The sequence below is a fragment of the Pantherophis guttatus genome, chromosome 8 (genome assembly GCF_059756535.1).
Source record: "Pantherophis guttatus breed Tessera chromosome 8, ASM5975653v1, whole genome shotgun sequence".
Lineage (NCBI taxonomy): Eukaryota > Metazoa > Chordata > Lepidosauria > Squamata > Colubridae > Pantherophis > Pantherophis guttatus.
Window position 1 is genome coordinate 65,173,394 of NC_142070.1, and position 20,594 is coordinate 65,193,987.

The window sequence follows — 20,594 nt, forward strand, 5'->3', positions numbered from 1 at the left end:
GAGTTATAAGAAATTATTTGGGTTGTTTTTGCAAATGGTTATTACTGATTTTCATCCATTTTGGGGGGCGGGGGAAACATGTTTCAAGTTTTGAACTTGCTCAGCTCAAACTCTGTTTTGAGGTGAGTTGCCAATTATTATGCATCGAAAGAGTACAAAAAAGGGAAGGAAAAATACTAAAATGGGGAGGCATCAAAGCCATTCAGTGATAACTTTTATGCTTCATAAATGCCAACTGATTGCTGAGAGGCAAATACCTGAAAGTCACATGGGAAGGGAATGTAGTACCCAGGAAGTCAGTGTTGTTTGAGATTCTCTGCTTCATTACATTTTGCTTGAAGGTCATACTTGTCTTTGACTATAGCACTCCAACCCCTGGCTTACCTGAATGAACTAGAATTCAGTTTCAAACACTTTTATAGCATTGTTTATCTGCTAATATTTTGGGTGCTGCTAGAAACCTTGCTATTTAGGAGAACCATAAATATATTATTCAGCTGCTGCAGCTGTTACTATGGTTTACCAGCGGTCAGTTTTTACTTTGATCAGATTGGTTTATTTTTAGAAGAATTTAAAATTGTTTTAGAAGTTACTAGCTGCTCAGGGTTCATCATGAATGTTAATAAGATTATTGACCCAAATTTAAAGGTATGTAAACAGAACTGTTTATGCAATACTGATTTCCTCTCCCTTGTTATTCATGGACAGCTGCTCTTAAAAATCAGGAGATTCTTCAGAACAGGATGATCAGACAGAAAGAGCGAGCGAGAGCAATGACATGTGAAGGTGCCCTTTATTCAGTGTTGAATCCAAATTACTGTTAATACTTAGTAATGAGAAAGCAAACAAAAGCTTATTATATTGATTGTTAGTGGAACTAATTCAGAGATCAAATCCAAGGCAGATACTATCTTTACTTTTGGATAAGTATCTTTACTTATCCAAGTAGAAGAGGACAAAAAGTGTAATGTTGTATTTCAATACATTGTAATATTGAAGTAATGACAGGCGGCTATAGATTCACTCCCATAAAATACATCTGCCCATTTTTTGCTGCCTCTTACTACTGCCATTTTATGGAATAGCTGAAGAACATAGGAGATAATAAATGTGTTCTGGACATTGTGGAGTTATAGACTCCAATGCATCAATCATTTACAGGCAAACTATTATTACACTCTAAATAGATGCTTGTATCTCAGCGTACACAAAATTGCTGCACTTAACCGAGATCATACTTATATATAAATTCATCTCTGGAGAGTATTGAGGAAAAATATAGGAGCAGAAGAAAATAACACAGTGAAGAGATTACACACGGGAGATCTTCCATACTTATACTAATGAAGCAAATTATCCTAAGGCAAAGAAAACTGCTTCAAAAAGCAAGTTGTTCTGTCTCAGATCAAAATGCTGAAGTGAGCCTGATCTGTCTCTTCAATACCAGCCTAGCTATTTTAATCTGATGCAACACTTGAATCAAGTCCTTTGCTTTGAAGGTGTGCTTTAACTGAAACCTTGGCAAGAGAAGTTCCCTTCAAAGCTCCACACAGCTTTACTGCCTGGTTACTTATATTTCTTTGCCCCTGTATGTTCTGAAAAGTTATTCTCTTGTTAAAAAGTACAGAATAATACTTGGGTATATAAAGATTCCAGATTATCCACAAGTAATGTTTTACAGATTGCACCTGTAGATATACCCAGAACTTGCTGGTGAACTTGTCACAGTGAATTATAGGAACATTTCTTTTATTAGCTCAACATTATAGCCCTTGTGTTGTGGCCTGCCAGCGGCCTGCACGGATCATGGCTGATCCCGATGAAGAGGAGGCTGGTGTGGTGTCGTGCCAGCAGCTGCACAGCCAGCGCTCGCGTCGGACAGTGAGGAGGCTGAAGAGGATGTGATGCCAGAGGCAGAAACTCAGCCAGGGCCTTCAGAAGCTCCAGAGACTCCTTCCAGTGGAGAGAGCGAAGTGGAGGAGCCTCTCCTCAATGCTCAGGCATGCAGGGCTGCCAAAAGGCAGGAGAGTGGCTACTCAGGAGGAGGAGGACTACTCGAGAGTAGGGCTTGAGGATAATGGCCACTCCCTTAGCCTATTTAAGTTGCACGCACTAGTGTGTTCTTGCTGGAAACAACTTGTATTATTATCGGAGTATTTTGGTTTATCATATCTGGTTTTCTGGGCTGGTTGCCAACCTTTGCAGGTCTTGTTTATTCTTGTTACTTAATAAATTTGATAAGGACCGTTGATGTGTGTCAATATCCTTGGAAATCCGGAGCTGGGGCAGAACACCTTGATTATATTATGCCAAATAAGCAGAGAATGGAGATCCTTGTGGTATTAAACAGGAAATGGAATTTTAATTATGTATCTGCCACAATGTCATTTATAATTAACATGGTATAATCAGATACTCAGTCCCCACTGTAGGTAGGCTGAAGATCAAGTCACATGTTACCGTATATCATCTGGTAAAGTATATTTATAGTTTATTTGATTTGAAGCATTAATAGAGCCCTGAAGGTAAACAAACCACTTTGGGCTAAATTATAATATAATGTGTGGATAATCTTAGAGGGTGAGAAGAAATGCTCTCTTGGAAGTGTTCTAGCCATCAGGGAAAGAAACTTGGAAGGACCCATTTAAATATTTTCAGGGAGGGCTTATTTTCAGGAGAGAGTTTATTTTCGGAGGAGGGCTTATTTTTGGGGAAACACAGTATATCTAAGACTGATTATAATATAAATTTACTGAAGATAAGGAGGTGAATGTGTACAAATAATAGCAGTAGGAAACAGCAGAAGTAAAGAGTATTAATGACTAAACAAGAGCTTTCTATATACAATATAAGAATCTTAAGCTTATTACAAAAGGAAATCATGTCATAAGGGTAATAGAGGATATCCAATTAGCTTTTTTTTTTTTTTTGCTAATAGATTTGATAGATTTATGGCAAGCAAAATCTGGATTAGATATTGATAATTAGGCTACTAGAGTGAAATGGCAACCAATTGTATGTCAAAAATAAAATGTCCATAGCAAAATGTTTTAGCCTTGTAAAAGGCTGTAACAGACCTTCAACTGAGATATTCTAAGATTGCCTAGTATCTTCAGAGGTGACCTGGCCATTGAAATAAATGACTTATTCCATATGATTAACAGAACTCTAGTAACTGTCTTTGCATACAACGAAGGCTTACTTCTAACAAAGTTATCATGTCAGGTGTATGTCTAGCATGCTTGCCTTTTGCAGATGTTCATAACAATTTCCTTCTCAGAGGAGGCAATGATTGTTTATATCCAGAAATTTGATTCAGAAGAGGAAAATGTAAAAGATAAAAGAGCATGATGTAATAAAATGAGCATGTTACATATCTGTGAAATTAAGAGATTTAATAGATTTGAATAAAATCTGACACTTTTTGAGTTGAACAATATGCACACAAGGAAGTGAAAGTGGTTTAATTATGAAAGCTGCATTCCATTATTTTGTAATGGACATGAATGGTAGTGTGGGTATGACAAGAGAGTACGGAGAGACTTGGGTTGTTCACAAACAAAAAAAGAATTCTGTTTCGAATAATATTATCTTTTCAGTCCAGAGGAAAACCATAGTAGGAGTCTTGGAATGAAAAGTGAATAAATTGCAGAGATTGGGTCTGCTAAACTTAAAAGGGCTTCTGGAAGATGCAAGAGCTGCCATCAAAAATCTGATGAATCAGCTAGCAAAATTATTAAATTGTTCAAGAAAACAAGAAAAAATGGGGTTTAGGCACAGGTTAGTTTCTTCATGTTAAGAGCTGTTTAGTCATAGATCATGCTACTCAGAAAGTCATGAATTCTTCTCTAGGGCTGGTTAAACAAAGGCTTGACTGTTCAACTTTCAAGAATGTATTCCCATACAGAAGAGGAGGCTGGTTTAGATGAATTTCCATCGTCCCAACATTTATATTCTATGATTCTAACAAATATGGATCTGGAAACTGAAGTATCAAAACCCAAAGTCGTTGCGTTTGTTGTGAAAAATAGAAAACTTTGTTCCATGGTAAACATAAATGGCAAAATAAAATCTAAAATACTGAATTGGTATCCCTTGGCTGAACATTAATAAAAAGATGAGAAAATTGATTAAAATTACAGTGGATAAATACTAAATCCTGTGGTGATTGTTGCAAGAAATGAATATTTGTTCAAAGAACAAAAATGGCTTATATATTTCTACACTGAATATACATAGTAAAACAAGGGGATGGTTAAGAATTGATGGATGCTGAAGAAATGTAAATTGAATATAATGATCAGTCTAAAATAGGTATGTTGATTGATCATATATAAAGAATGAATTAACAAATATACAAAGGAAAAGTTAATACATTAATGGTTTGGAAAAAAAACCCGGGAAGATGAAAAACTCATAGTTGTAATGCTAGAAGTTACTCAGAAATAAACCACATTAGCTATAATGCAGTCTCAGGTAAACCTACATTAGTTTAGCCTTATAGTAAAACTCAAATGTATTACAAAAGAGAATTAACCTTGAAAATAAACATGATGGATACATAGATATGTAGTAAAAACATGTTTTGTTCCCATACTTTTAAAATTATTTTCTAGTATTTCGTTGAATGTTCTCTAAGCACAATTAAGCAAGTGCCCACCAAATATTACAGACATGGATATTGCTTAGGTTTGGTTGGGTTATGGAGATTTTATTCTATTTTTAAAATTGAATTGCTTTCTATGGCAGTATAGAGCAATTATAAAGGAGCAACAGAGAATACAGAATTTCAACATAATGCATTGAGAAACAAGAAATTTTGTTTTAGAGGAAATTATAAATTTATACACATTAGAGTCCTGTATAAATCTATAAAAATAGTTTTTAACAATCTGGACAGTAAAAATAAATATTTAATACCTTTTCCATTATATTTGTATAGAAACATAGACAGACAGTAAACATCTTTCCATATCTTTATTCCATACAAAATGCTCATTTTAATTTCTGTACATAACTGAAAATAGTATACTTCCGTCAAAGCAAATAAGAAAATATTAGCCTATCTACCATTGAGATAGGATGTTTAATTGTATAGGTTACCTGAAAATGTATTCTGTCCTAAAGAGAACTGCCAGTGTTAGGTTCTATAGATGGTGGAGGCGGTGGAGGTGGAGGTGGAGGAGGTAAAGATAACATAGACAATAAAGGCTCATAGGTGTTCTGAGGGCACGTAGGAGGCCACCCCCAATCTACTGGTGGGGGTGGGGGTGGGGGTGGAAAATTTGCATTATGACTAACAGTTTCAAAAGATGGGGGTGGGAAGGAATACTGATGTCTTCTCATACTTTCCAGTCTCTGTTGCTGACAAAAAGTAGGTGGTTTTGGCAAGTGTGCATAGTCAGAGGAATAATATTGTGGAGTTATATTGTGCTGTCTATAGAAACGTGGAAAAGAAGCTACTTGAGGAGGTCTGTTCCATGAAAATCTGGTAGTAGGCTGTCCTCTACAATATCCAACTGAATATTCTGAAGGAGGTTGTGGTCTGGACTGATAATTTGGTCCTTTATCATCTACAGAAGGAAACAAAAACATGAAGAGATTAGCATAATTCAATATTTTATGAACATTGTAAAAACAAGGAATGCATAAGGCTATGTTTTCCCCAAGACTTTACTGTTAATTAAATAAACCGAAGTTCCGAATAAATTCTTGGCATATTATATAACAGTCATCAAATTGTGTACTAATTGTTTATTTTTATATTTTTATTTAAAAAGCATATGATTTTTAATATTATGTAGTACATATTAGCTTCCCTAATAGAAAACACTGAGGTAACATTTGATTTTTTTGAGTTATGGACTGTGCAGCAAAGGAATGAACTTTTGTGTTTAAAGAAAAAATTAGCTTCTGTTGGCCAGATAAACTAAGTATAAATCTTGAAAGAGGCAACTATGAATAGTTCAAGATTAGTATTATTTTATCAAACAGACATTCTTCATAAATATAAAAACCCACAGATTGACATGTAGAATGTAAATGCATTTGTAATACATGATTATCCATGTCCCACTTTCCAACATTCAGCATTATGTAAGTAAAATTATTGATCTGCTATTTTGACAAAGGTAGCATTATTTTTCTTACTAAATACGAAGAATTGTTAACCAATGTTCTTTTGTATCCCACTATTTCTATTTACTTGATGTCTGAACAGCTGAAGAGATCTATTCTTCCATTTTTTATAAAGGTAATTTTTATAAATATGAAAATACTAAATTTGAAAGGCTCTTAAATATAAAGTCAAAAGTGAGGAATGGATTATATCAACATTAAACAAATAATATATAAAACTGGATTTCTGGGTTGTTTAAATATTAATTCAATATCTCAGAACAGCAGCTACTTACTGCTATCATTTTGCTGCAATCTGAGCTTCTTTCTTTTTATATTCTGAGATTTCTTGTGTGATTTTGCTGCTTTTTCTTTTTCATCATCACTGAAATCTAAAGCCTAGAGAAAAATAAAATAAAAAACTGGAAGGTTAAAAAAAAGGTGAAGGTTGGCATTTTATAGCAATTCCACAATATCTAGTCATTTATCTAAGAACATATATCTAAGAACACCATAATGTTTTGGATTTAATTCCTAAAACATGATTCAGTACAAATAAACACACAAAGATAGCACTTCTTTGCAACTCTATATAAGATTTGTGTCTTTTCACACAGCATGTATGCTCTTAAAAAGTTGCAAAGGCATTATCTTTGTACTCCGACTCTCCCCGATACCTTTTCCAAATTATTTCCAAAATGCTTCATAGCCACTTTTCAATTATGAAAGAATTCAGAGATTAAATGACATAAAGTCACTTTACCACTGAACCACCTAGAATACTAGACTTGTGTGGGTTGGAGAAATAGAACACAGAGAATGCTAGAATATTCTGTTTCTGGATCTGCAGGTTTGCATATCCCTATTGGATGATTGTTGTGACTCCGATCCCCGAGCCCGTCTTATCAGAGGGAGAAGACTCCGAAAGTGAAGGAGAGGAGTTGGCACACTCCAGGACCCTCCTCTCTGGCAATGCCTCCTCTCTTCAGAAGGAGAAGAGATAGGCCAGGAGCCAGGCACTTCCGAGCAGCTGCAGTTAGACAGCGACGGAGATAAGTCTTGGCTGGATCCCCGACAGCGTCGGAAAGACAAGCATGCACAGCAGAGAAGGAGGCATACCAGAGATTAAGCTGAGTCACAGGGGATAAAAGGGGGTGAGGTGGCCATTCAGGTTTTGTGACGGACAAAACTGAAAGCTAGCAAGTCATTCTGCATTTCTGGAACTTTGTTGTATGCTCTGCTTGGATTGATTCTTGGACTGGACTTGACTATTCTTTGGCTTTTGTGGACTTACTTTGATGTTTTCAGTTGGAGGAGATAAACCTCCCTTTGTAAGTAAAACTTTTGGCAAGCAGCCACTGGGTTGCTGCCAATTCTGTTATCAAAGGAAATTCTTGTCTGCTGGTTTATTTTAACTCTTGGTCGACTGCTGGTGTGCGTGTGTGAGATGGGGACAGAACAGATGATATTCATCATACTGGTAGAAGGGAACTTCTGGAACTTTTCAATCACTTCTCCTCAAGAATCCCACAAAAATCCTACAGATGGTAGATCTGGTTCCTTTTGAATATATGAACTTTGACATAAAAAAGGAAAGAGACAATTCTCAAAAATTTGTGACTTGCATCCTAAATTTCTAATGAAAGTTAGCATGTAAGAATCTCTATTTTGGACTTTGGAAAGGGGATTTTTTTATATATAATAGTGAAATATGAGTAGGAAATGCAGCACCAACAACTCTTTGACTTATTAAAAACAAATGAACTTTGAAAGAAGTTAAACTGAAGTTATCACTTCAGGAAAAAAAATATAAGATTCTCCAGGAGGAGGAATTCATTTTCCCAAGTTAATGTTACTTGTTAAGTGATATTCTCTGCATATATATATATATATATATATATATATATATATATATATATATATATATAATTCCTTTAAAAAGAAAGGAAGTACATTTTGAATTGGGAAAACTGAAGGGCAAAATCAGTATGCAAAGGATATCCTTGCCTCAGGAGGTGGCTCGTCATCATTCTTCCAAGATGCATCTGATCCCTTTTCTCTAGAACGCAAAAGAGGTTTTTGTTTTTTTTGTAAAGAACAAAAGATAGATTCTTATGTGTACACACACACAATAATATTAGCATTATTTGAAAGTTAATACCGTATTTTTTGGAGTATAAGGCGCACCAAAGTATACCTTAGTTTTTGGGGAGGAAAATAGGGGGGGGGTGGAATTTCTGGCTACCAGGTATTCATCTGGCTAGCATTTTTAGCCTGGTCAGCTTCAGCACATTAGTTCGCCTGCTGGTTTTGAGGTTGGGACTGTGCTTCTAAAGCACAGCTGATTGTCGGAGGGAGCAGCAATTAGAAAAGCAGGCAAAGCACGGAAGTTCTCTTTGCTCGCACTGGGGCTGAAAAACAGCTTCAAAAGCATAACTAATCGTCGGAGGGAGCTCCAGTGACTAAAGCAGGCAAAGCGTGGAAGGGGTAAGAGAAGGCAACAGCTGTTCAGGGTAGACATTTTGGGCACACACGTCGCGTTTTCAGCCTCCAAACGTGTAGCGTTTTCGGGCGGCGATCAGCAGCGATGTGCTTTGATGATCCCCACAGCCTTGAAGGGGTCTCAAACAGAGCGTTTGGAGGCTGAAAACATTAGCCAAAAAACACAAGGCATTGTCGGTGGCAATCACTACAGCAGGAAGAGGACATGCGGAGGCTGAAGGGGGCGGGGCTACATTCAAAGTATAAGACGCACCCAAATTTTCAGCCCTTTTAGGAGGGAAAAAAATTCGGAATTTTCTTCTTTAAAATAAAACTAAGCCATAGGGCTTCACAAGGAAAATGGCAAAATCTTTTGAAAAGTTACCAGATGTGCATTTTCAGACACTCTATAGAACAGGAATCCCCAACCCCAGGTCTGTGGACTGGCACTCTTTCCACTGAACCAGGCCCTGGTGCCCAAAATGTTGGGGGCTGCTGCTCTAGAACAGCCTTCCTCAACTGGAAAACTTTCTGACTATAAATAAATAAATAAATAAATAAATAATTTTATTTCTATACCGCCCTTCTCCCGAAGGACTCAGGGCGGTGTACAGCCTATTTAAAAACACAAAAAAACACGACAATAATTTAAAATTTAAAATCATTAAATAATTAGGCTCCAATTAAAATCCCAGAAATTTAAAATACCCCAATTTAAAACGTTATGTTAATAGCCCTGCCTGGCGGAACAGCAGGGTCTTCAGAGCGCAGCGAAACACCCGGAGGTCGGAAATCTTTCGTATTTCGGGGGGCAGTTCATTCCACAGGGCTGGGGCTCCCACAGAGAAGGCCCTCCCCCTGGGTGTCGCCAGCCGACATAACTTGGCTGATGGCACCCGGAGGAGACCCTCTCTGTGGGAGCGGACTGGTCGGTGGGAGGCTATTGGTGGCAGAAGTCGGTCTCGAAGGTACCCGGGTCCTATGCCATGGAGCGCTTTAAAGGTGGTAACCAACACCTTGAATCGCACCCGGAAGACCACTGGGAGCCAGTGCAGCTCGCGCAGGAAGGGTGTCACTTGGGCGCAACGGGTTGCACCCATAACCACCCGCGCGGCCACATTCTGGACCAGTTGGAGCCTCCGAGTGCTCTTCAAGGGGAGCCCCATGTAGAGAGCATTACAATAGTCCAACCGGGAGGTGACAAGGGCGTGAGTGACCGTGCGCAAGGCATCCCGATCCAGAAAGGGCTGCAACTGGCGAATCAGGCGAACCTGATAAAAGGCCCCCCTGGCCACGGCCGTCATGTGCTCTTCTAAGGACAGCCGTGCGTCCAGGAGGACACCCAGATTGCGAGCCCTCTCTGTGGGGGGCAAGGATTCACCCCCAATAGTCAGCGATGGCACCTGCTGACTATATCGGGGCGCCGGAAGCCACAGCCACTCGGTCTTGGAGGGGTTGAGTCTGAGCCTGTTCCTCCCCATCCAGGCCCGTACGGCCTCCAGGCAGCGGGACATCACGTCAAGGGCATCGTTGGGGTGGTCAGGGGTGGAGATGTACAGCTGAGTGTCGTCAGCGTACAGATGACACTTCACCCCAAAACCACGGATGATCTCACCCAGCGGCTTCACATAAATGTTGAACAGGAGAGGCGAGAGGACCGACCCTTGCGGCACTCCCCATGCGAGATGCCTCGAGGTCGACCTCTGTCCCCCTGCCAACACAAACTGCGAGCGGTCGGAGAGGAAGGAGGAGAACCACCGCAAAACGGTGCCCCCTATTCCTAACCCCCTCAACCGCTGCAGCATGATACCATGGTCGATGGTATCAAAAGCCGCCGAGAGGTCTAATAGGACTAGGACAGAGGAGCAGCCCCTGTCCCGAGCCCTCCAGAGATCATCCACCAACGCAACCAATGCCGTTTCAGTGCTGTACCCCTGCCTGAAGCCCGACTGGTACGGGTCCAGATAGATAGTGACTATAGTGGTCACAACAATCATAATTCAAGTTAGTATGACTTGATAAGATTATATTCAAAAACATCGTGGATAGCAAGTAGAGGAAAACTGCTTTAGTGAGCCTTTGCAGAAAATCCAGCTCATAACCAAAATTCTAAATACAGAATCAAGTTATGAAATATATGAAGAAACATGTAAATCTTAACTCTTAATTGTCGAGATATAGTTAAACATGTAGAGATAGGTTATTAGGATTAGGTCATTAGGACCTAAATAGGAGGAGGAAGGTGTGTTGGATATTATTGCCACTTTGAGTTATTTGTAAAAATAATAAAGGTGGTATAAAACTAAATTAAAATTAGAAGATAATTAATAAATTAGACATTGCTAACAAGAGTTCAGAATTTTTTCACTGTTCAAATTTGCAAATTATTTGCATGTATGCATGTATATTCCAAACTCTGAAAGCCAATTTGGTCTAGTGGTTAAGGCATCAGGTTAGAAACCAGGAATCTGTGGTCTCTAGTTTCGCCTGAGGCATGAAAGCTGGCTGAATTACTTTGCCCAAGTCACATTCTCATCTTAAAACATCACAATGGATCAACATTTGGTTGATCTGAAAAAAGCAGATCTTGTACTTGCCAAAAAAAAAAAAAAAATTAGGTAGAAAAAAATGTATACATCAAACTTACTGTTTCAATTTTTCTGGAAATATGTACTGAGTGAAGCTTTCCACAGCTGGAGCAAAATATACTGCATCTTTTATTTTAATATCTTTAGACTGAATGTGCTCAGGGCTGTTAAATTGTACTACATAAAAGGGATGTGACACTGGGCCAAATATCTCAAAGATCTGCAAGACAACAAATGTTATTGCTTCATAAAACAAATTCTGTAATTACAGGATGACATTTAAAAAGGAAAATTATTAGGGGAGTGAAAATACTATAAAAGTATTTTTCTAACCTCTGACATTCAGCCTCAAATTTAACTGCTTATAATTGTTCTAAAAGCAATTTTAGTATTATTTATTAATAGAGGGAATATGTCTTGAACTGTGGAGTCCTTGGTACTCTCTGAGCTTGTCTATTTACTTGTAGATGTTTCCTTACCCAGCTAGGTAACATCTTCTGTTCTAGTAAGTTTTTAAGGAATGCCAGAATTTCCAGATAAGGTAATTGCAAAATATCACAGAAAATACAGGTTTTAGAATCAAATAAAAATGCCTAATTTCAAGTTCACATGCTGAGCTAATTAAAACATGCTTTAAAAGAACATTACACTGATTTCTTTTTAAAAAAATCTTGACTTTTAATATATCATACTGAATTCAAATTTCTCAACAATTCTGTGAACTGGCAATTATCTGGTAATTATCTATATACTGGTAATTATCTACCATGTTTCCCCGAAAATAAGACCCTGTCTTATATTTTTTTGAAACCCGAAATAAGCGCTTGGCCTTATTGCCATGCGCTCAAAAGCCCAATTGGGTTTATTATCAGGGGATGTCTTATTTTGGGGGAAACAAGGTATATATTACTAAAAATCTTGGTCTGTACGCCTTAACTGGGCAAAACAATGCATCACAGGGCAACAGTTTTTGAACCTCAAATGGGCTGATTTAAAGAATGCATCCAAAATCCAGGACCCATGATTTCTTTGGGATTGAAATTTGGCAAATTTGTGGTCACTTCACTGCTGCCACACTGCTGCCCAGAGGTTCAGTAGACCGGTCCTGCCCTAACTCTCTGAAGGCCAGGTAGAACTCCCCCCTCCTTTGGTTCCTGGAGATCAGGTAAATCGATCCTACTCTAAACCTCTACGATAGATTGGTTCTGCATTACTTGCCATAGGTGGTCAGCCATGGTCAAACCAGCAGAAAGTTGGAAATTGCTCGTGTTCCCAATGATTTTTTGACCTTTATCTCTTTATTTAGTTAAGTAAGTATGAAATGAGGTCTAGTTAATAATAAAAGTTATGGTAATTCCAACCTTGAATAGTCAATTGATTTCTAATCTTATTTCTTGTTAATTGACATAAGCATTTATCTTATGAAATCAGTTTTATTTAACAATTGTATTAATTTAGGTGTCAGGTTTCGATGTCATCTCAAATAAATTGCACTCCCAAACAATTAATCTTTGCTGAAACATTCCATTTATTGAGTACGACAGATCTGACATTAGGTGCATGATAGCAGTTTTAGGATCATTTTAGAAAAATTTAGCAACTCAACTGTTTTAAATTTTTTACACCCATTATTCTATTTATTTGTGTTTCATATATTTTTCAAGAATATTAAGAAAGGCAAGTCTTATAAAAATAAGTATAGTATTGAAAAGCTAAATAAGCCGTATTAACAGATGTACTGTATCATAAAAATATACTCCTGAGCTAAATTTTCCTAGCAACATGTGCTTTGCAAACAAAGTAACATACAGTATTTTCCTAAAGAGCACTTATTATTTGTAATATGTCTCAAAAATGTATTTATGCTGGTAATACTTTTATGGTTGCTAAAACATTGTTTAATGGCATTAGCAATCAATGAGAAAGCATGCTGGAACAATAAAGACAGACTAAAATATTCATTGAAATAATTAAACATTTATTTACTTTTCCTAATGAATGACGATTTTCCTTGAAAAGTACTGTATTTTCATTCACTGGAGGAAGTCCCTTCTCGGACTCAATTATTACTAAAAAAAGAGAAAGAATCTGAATATTTTGCTAAATTCTTCTAATACAATAAAGTATACTGTATTAGCTTAATTAATATTATCCATGAACCTATAGGCATATTGAAAACAAAGGCTATAAATTGTTATACCTGCAATAATATATAATTTATTAGTTACAGTTTCAAAAAGAACTTATTCGTTTAAATATCTATTTCAATTTGCAAATGGAACTAGTTTAAAACATTTTAGTTCTCTATATAGCCTTGTATAGACATACAATTTACATTATAACATTCACCAGTTGTAATCAAGATATTATGGGAAAAAAAGCAAGAGTCATCTACAACATACAGAATAAAGACTGCAACAACCATTATATAGGACAGGCAGGCAGAAGACTAGCAGAGTGCATGAACACTAGCCAGCAGTTAGAAGGACACAATGAAAGCTCCTTAATTTCACAAGACATGGGCAGACTCAACTGTAGTTTCAACTGAGAAACTGAGAGCATCCTATAGTTGAAGCTAAATCCAAAAGCTCTAGAGAATTCCTGGAAACTTGCCATTCAGGCCAAGTAATAAAAAATAATAAAGGCAAGATTTTTAAAAAAATCTAATGAAATAAATATGTAAATGAGATATACATTAGATATTCATGTCTAACTCCCATATTTTGAGATGGATGAGAGAGATAAATTAGGTCCAGATATTAAACATGAATTCATGTATGCATTTTTCTATGACTAATTTAGAAAGAGACATGTATAAGACAGTAAATTGAACCTTATCTTTTTATACTTAGTCAAATGTTTGCCTCTGTAAATTGAATGCTTATAAAAATGTTATATAAATACTGTGACTGATCTAACGTACAAATCCATGAGGAAAAGGAAGTATTTAACAGAAATAATAGAGTCCCAGAAGCAGAAACTAACGGATGACATACTAGAGGAATGTAAAATGTTTTAAACATATATAACAAAAATTTGTTGCAATTTTGAGTGTCCTGACAGTTTTATGGCTGCAATTGGGCTGTTATTTTTGGGCCTGACTAGGTTGCTTGTTTTCAAATTTGTCTTATATTGTACAGTAAAACCAGAAAAGAAGGGATAATGTAGCAACAGAATTTTGAAAGCAGCAATTAAGCACATGGGAGGCAGAAAAATATTTAAACCTTCCAGGCTGCTTTTATTTACAATTATTTTGATACGCTAACAATTGTATATGCTAACAATTCAAGAAATAGAAACAAAATTAAATTATTATTAATAATAATAGTTGGAAGTCAATCCTTTTTTTTCTTTTTTCCCCTTGCTTTCCTCCACTTTTCTCTTCCCTTTTCCCTTCCCTAATTTCTCTATTTACTTTTGTATTTTCTTTGTATGCTATATTATAAACTAATAAAATTGTTTAAACCAGAAATAATTATTTGCAATGAAAAAGGTCAAATTGAATAGTGAATGGCCCCCGCATGGTTTATTCTGCAAACAAATAATTTAAAGAAATGCCTGCAAATGCTAATGCTGTTGAGACTGTATAAATGCAAAACAAATACTATTACTAATAAAGGACAATATTTATAGCTCATGGTTGAAATGATGAGTCTTTAGTGCTCTCTGAGCTTGGTTATTTTCTTGCAGATGTTGACTAGCACTGATTATGTTACCTAGTATGGGTAATAAAACTTATGCAACAAAACAATCAAGCTCAGAGAGCATAAAAGATCCCTCAAATACTATTAATAACGTTGAGCTAGTTTGGTTAGGGGATTGAGGTACAACTTTTAGAATGCATTTAAAACAGATCAGATGCTATGTTAGTTGGTGGAATTATTGCTGAATTTTGTTCATGATTGCTCTTTTGACCTAACAGGGAATTTGTAGATTTTCCTTTAGGAGGAGGATGGGGACTGACTATAAAATGTTACTGAAAATCAAATATTTTGTAGGGATGCAAAATAATCACAAAAAGCCACAAATTGCTCACTCTTGTATTAAGCAATCAAATACTCCATAAATAACTACATAATAAAAAAACATTTTCAGGGAACACAGAATGCAAACTCTGATACATCTTCTTACCTTGATGTTCAATGATGCTGGAAACTTGTCCAAAAGGCATTAATTTAACAGATTCAGGAAGAATTATCATTAGGTCTTCAACAAGAGGTGGTTCCTGCTGAATAAATAATTTTAAAAATTCATTTGCATGCTAAGGCCCATATCCTATTTTTTCCAATCTAAGTGGCTTAATTAACACTCACTGCAGCCTATAATTATTTTCTTACTGATATTAATGATTTTTGCGGACAAGCTCTATGCTAAAGATAACCACAAATAAAAAAGTACTTAGTCTCTTCAGTTTTCTAAAACTAGAAAATGCTTGTACTTGTGCACTCTGAAAATTGGTCAAAACCACGTCAATCTTCTAAAAATTGGGCATTTTTAGAATACGTTTGTATAATATGGGTGCATCACATGGTTGCAAGGTAACAAGGGAAAGGATAAAAAGAAATAAGACCTTGAAAGTAAATGTGTCTTTGTAGCCCATCTTTCTTCCATGCCTTGTGTACATGACGAAAAGAGGAACTATTAACACTTTTCTGTGAACGATCATTTCGCATCAATTAGGAGGTACATGAAATATAGCACAATTTATGGTGAAATTGAATAAAAGTCCTCATCTACAAATAATTCCACTCCAAAACAATAATTCTCAATGAAAAAATAGATATTTATAAGAGGAGCACAACCTAGCATTTTTCCTCTTTGTTCCTGTTCATATTTAATTCACCAATTCAACCTTGCAAATAACTACCCCAAAGATTTTTTGCAACCGTTTTCTCTGCCAATCTAAGCTATGAATAAGAATATATTATTGGAAAAGAGTCTGCTATAAACATTTATATGAAGGATCAAAGAAATAAAGTACCTCGATTTGCACAATATCTGTTGTCCCCTCATATTCATTATTTTGCTAAATGCAGTTTGGTGATAATTTTTCCCAGGTAACACCCAAATGTGTTTTACAACAGCAAAGACACTTACTTTTTTAGTCAATTCACTTTTTTTTTTAGTAGGAGAATTGTTTTCATTTTTATCTTGTTGATCATCATCGGATAACAATGGAGGAGAGGAAGAGGAGGAAAGAGAAGATGAACTGTCTGCATCAGTATCACTGCAAAGGGAGATACTATTTTTCAACATATGTTCTACCACATTAATTTAAAAAAGCATTAGCAATGATCGTAAGGCTCGACTTGGACTGGAATCTCCTTTTTAGTAATAAGTCACAATGGGCATAAGGGACTTGTGTCAGGTGTGCTGCATGTTGTGTAGTAGCTATTAAGAAAAAACCCTCCATTTCACATAACAACCTACACTACTGCAAAACTGGGAAAGGGAAGTTTTTATAGTTCTTTGTTAACTGTCAAGTTTAAAACTATTAGGATTATTTCTTTGGTCTCATAGCTTTAAAAAGGGAGAGTCTCAATGCATTATTTGCCTTATTACTCACCTATTTATTTATTTATTTATTTACACATATTTATATGCTGCCCTTCTCCCAAAGGACTCAGGGCGGTGAACAAAAGTTGAAAAACAAATGACAACAGAATAAAATCCTAATTAAAACCAATTAGAAATCTAAAATAATTAAATAGTAATAGTAACCTAAGCTGGCTGACATTAGAATAGAATTCTTTATTGGCCAAGTGTGATTGGACACCAAGGAATTTGTCCTTGGTGCATAAGCTCTCAGTGCACATAAAAAGACAAGATACATTCGTCAAGAATCACAAGGTACAACACTTAACGATAGTCATAGGGTACAAATAAGCAATCCAATCATGCTAGGAAACAATCAATATAAATGGTAGGGATACAAGCCACAAAGTTACAGTCATGCTGTCATAAGTGGGAGGAGATGGGTGATAGGGACGACGAGAAGACAGTAATAGTAATAGTAATGCAGACTTAGTGAATAGTTTGACAGTGTTGTGGGAATTAGTTGTTTAGCAGAGTGATGGCATTTGGGGGGAAAAACTGTTGTTTTGTTGTGCAGTGCCCTATAAACGTAGTTTTGAGGGTAGAAGTTGAAACAATTTATATCCAGGATGCGAGGGGTCTGTAGATATTTTCTCAGCCCTCTTTTTGACTCCTGCAGTATACAGGTCCTCAATGGAAGGCAGGTTGGTAGTAATTGTTTTTTTTTCTGCAGTATTTTATTACTGTAACAAAATAATAACAAATGACACCTAGCTTTCCTCTGCCTCAGGAGTGGGCAATTGTGGCTCTTTTACAACCTGTGGACTCCAACTCCCAGAATTCCTGAGACAGCCAAGCTGTCTCAGGAATTCTGGGAGTTGAAGTCCAACAGGTTGTAAAACAGCCACGATTTGGCTGCCTGAACCAGACTCAGAAATGAAAGGTGAAGAAAGCACAAAATGGGAACCTCCCCGACTCACCTGTCCGATTCCGAGACGGCCCCACCTTCCCCTGACAACGGGCCCTTCTTCTCGCTCCGTTGCGCCGGCGGCTTCTCCTTGGAGAGCGCTGCCGTTTGGCGATCGAGGTCTCCGTCCTCTTCGCTGTTACCGCCCTGAAAAGCAGAGGAGGAGGAGGACGGCTGAGGATGGTCCACCACCTTGGCTTCCTCGGACGGCCGCCGCTCCTCTTCTTTATCCGGCGGTGCCTCCACAGCCTCAACCGGCGGGGAAGCCTCCTCACCGCCCGTCCCTGGAGAGGACCGGCCGTTGCTATCCCCCACGGCAGCCGGCTTCCCTTCAGCGGCGGCGCTAGAGTGAGGAGCATCTCCCGCAATCAGGGCGACCCAGGGAGGCTCCGAGGAGTTCGCCGGGGCTCCTTCGCGGAGGAGCTCCGGGGAAAGCGGGCCCGCCGCCTTTGCATCCCAGCTGCCCTCGCAGGCGACCCTCAGCGTCTGCAACCGCTCCGCCACGATCGAGCCTGCGAAGCCGGAGTCGCCGTCCACCGGCGGCGGGAGCGAAGAGGGATCCATGCCCAGATCCATGTGCGGCAGCGCGAAGCGATGACGGCAAGAGATGGCGCGCTGTACGGACGTCACTTCCGGTGTGGTTTCTTTACATGGGAGTGCGCATGTGGGGTCTGTGTAAGCGCAATGGTGTAAACCAGAGGTCTCCAACCTTGGCGACTTTAAGACTCGTGGACTTCAACTCCCAGAATTCCACAGCCAGCAAAGCTGGCTGTGGAATTCTGGGAGTTGAAGTCCACGAGTCTTAAAGTCGCCAAGGTTGGAGACCTGGTGTAAACAATAGGAAGCTCGTAACTTCTGAGGGAAGCTCCGAGTTACGCTCATTTTCATTTAGACCAGCTGCCAATTACAGATTCCTCCAATAATGCCGTGACCCGCCCATCCCCACAAAAACACACTTATCAACCCACTTGTGTTTACACAGGCATTTTGACAGCCGCAAAATACCACACATTGACACACATACGAGCAGTTAACGAATTGCCCCATTAACTCCAGTTTAAGAACCATGGTTATTAGATAGGACGATGATGAAGGCTTGATGACAGGCCCAAAGGCTAACCTCCAAAGACAATTCTTGTAAGATCATTGACATTTTTGACGGGAGTCCTGAATGTAACCAGAAGCGATATAGATTAAACAGCTTCAATAACGATACTGACAAAAGTTCATGGTTGGTTAGTTGAGTTCTTGCTAGTGTTCCAGAAAACTTGCAAAATATATTTTTATATTTTGTCTTATATAGTCTTATATTATGTAAGCTGAGTTGCCATGGGCAACAATATAAAATGAAAAGAAAGGAAGAAAAAGAAAGAAAGAGAAAGAAAGGAAGGAGGAGGAGGAGGAGGAAAGGGAAAGGGAAAGGAAAGGAAACATTTTGCACAATGATATGATTTTAGTCTGAGGCCCCAACTCTTTGCAAAGACTATCTGATATTTGTGGCAAGACTACTTTAGCTGCACTGCTAAATATTTTAGTGACTAGGAGAATTAAGATGCCCTGTTTTTCATTGGCACCAGAATTTCACACAGACTAGATTTGAGATATCTGCTTTGCTCTGCAGAGTCCATTTAGGTGCACCAAGAGTAATGTGCTCTAGCATCTGGATATGAATACTAGATTGAAAACAATTCCAGTAATTTGAAAAGGCAAAAAGGATGCACAAAGTTATCTTTGTAACAGCAGTTAATTTAATAAACCAACCCAGCCTCTGCAACCATATTTACCTTTGCATGCCACTAAGTGATTGTTCTGTTCCTTCCTTGAATTAGATATATTGAAAAGCCCAAGCTATGGTTGTCTATTCATTCACTGAAACATAATAATGGTCCTAAAGGACAGTGCTCAATGTTAAAGAAAAGGCACTTAATAGAGCAACAGACATTTTCAGTAAAAATTAAAACAAGACAGGATTATATTTAATTCATTAAAGAGTTGGAACCATTTATGAAATAATTGACAGATTGAATGTAATACACATTTTTTCATATAGGTGATTTTTATGAATTGCATGATGAATTGTATAAGGAATTAATTTATACGAAATATAGACTATATTAAGTGGTTCTGTTAAATTACTGTTTAATATTCACACTAGTGCTGTTAAATGCAGTACTCGAGCAGGCTGTAACCTTAATTATTTATGTAGTTTAACTGTCACTTTCAATAAGCTTGTATTACCACAATATGTCAAGGTTAATAATATTAAATAATCTAAAATTATTGAAATATGCATTTTTCTCATTCTTCTTCCAAAAGTACACTTCATTCTTTCATTTGTTAAACAAAAAAGGAAAGATAGTCACTGTGAAGCTTAATAAATACTAAAATCCATATTAGGGCAATTTAGAAACCACCAAATTGTATAAGTTTTTGAGAATTTCAGGATGTTACATGAAGATGTACATTTTATCCCATCATTGAAAATTATAGTTTTCTACAATTCTCATTAAACTTGTTTAGACCGGTGTTTCTAGATCTACAATATGTTCCTTAATTATTCATATTGTTTTTGCTTGTTTTAGTTCGCAGATTTTGATGATGCCAATGAATTCCATTGTGAAAGGTGTTATGGAGACTTACATTGAGGATCTGATGAACTAGTCATCCCTAAAGGAGCGTGGATGCCATTACAGTAGAAGTTAGCAGCCAGGGGTTAGATTCTGAACACCAAAAATTTTCCAGAGTATGGCAAGATCATCCACATGTGTCCTAGACTGCTTCTCTCAAGTACACTAGCAGGATCCAATTTTTTTTTTTTTTTTTGTGGTCAGCTGGTGAGTTGAGCAGTTGGATTCCACCTAAGCTCAAAGTTGTAATGTAGTTTATATGGACATAATGTTCAGCTG

General features: G+C 37.5%; 1 protein-coding gene across 1 annotated transcript; it reads right to left on the reverse strand.

The window, feature by feature from the left end:
* Positions 1–4,962: 4,962 nt before the first annotated feature.
* On the reverse strand, positions 4,963–18,306 carry NAF1 (nuclear assembly factor 1 ribonucleoprotein). Its single transcript, XM_034411434.2, has 8 exons — positions 17,702–18,306; positions 16,284–16,413; positions 15,318–15,414; positions 13,173–13,255; positions 11,246–11,406; positions 8,125–8,176; positions 6,414–6,516; positions 4,963–5,573 (listed from the first exon to the last, which is right to left on the reverse strand). The coding sequence occupies exons 1-8, from the start codon at positions 18,262–18,264 to the stop codon at positions 5,122–5,124; spliced, it is 1,641 nt and encodes a 546-aa protein (XP_034267325.2). The 5' UTR covers positions 18,265–18,306; the 3' UTR covers positions 4,963–5,121.
* Positions 18,307–20,594: the final 2,288 nt, after the last annotated feature.

Bases quoted from the DNA above. Each gene is read 5' to 3' on its own strand.
- NAF1 (XM_034411434.2), bottom strand. From the start codon at position 18,264: ATGGATCTGGGCATGGATCCCTCTTCGCTCCCGCCGCCGGTGGACGGC. The intron at 15,415-16,283 runs GTAAGTGTCTTT...TTATTTATTCAG, and splicing joins AAAGTGAATTGACTAAAAAA to CAGGAACCACCTCTTGTTGA. The intron at 5,574-6,413 runs GTAAGTAGCTGC...TTCCTTCTGTAG, and splicing joins ATTGCAGCAAAATGATAGCA to ATGATAAAGGACCAAATTAT.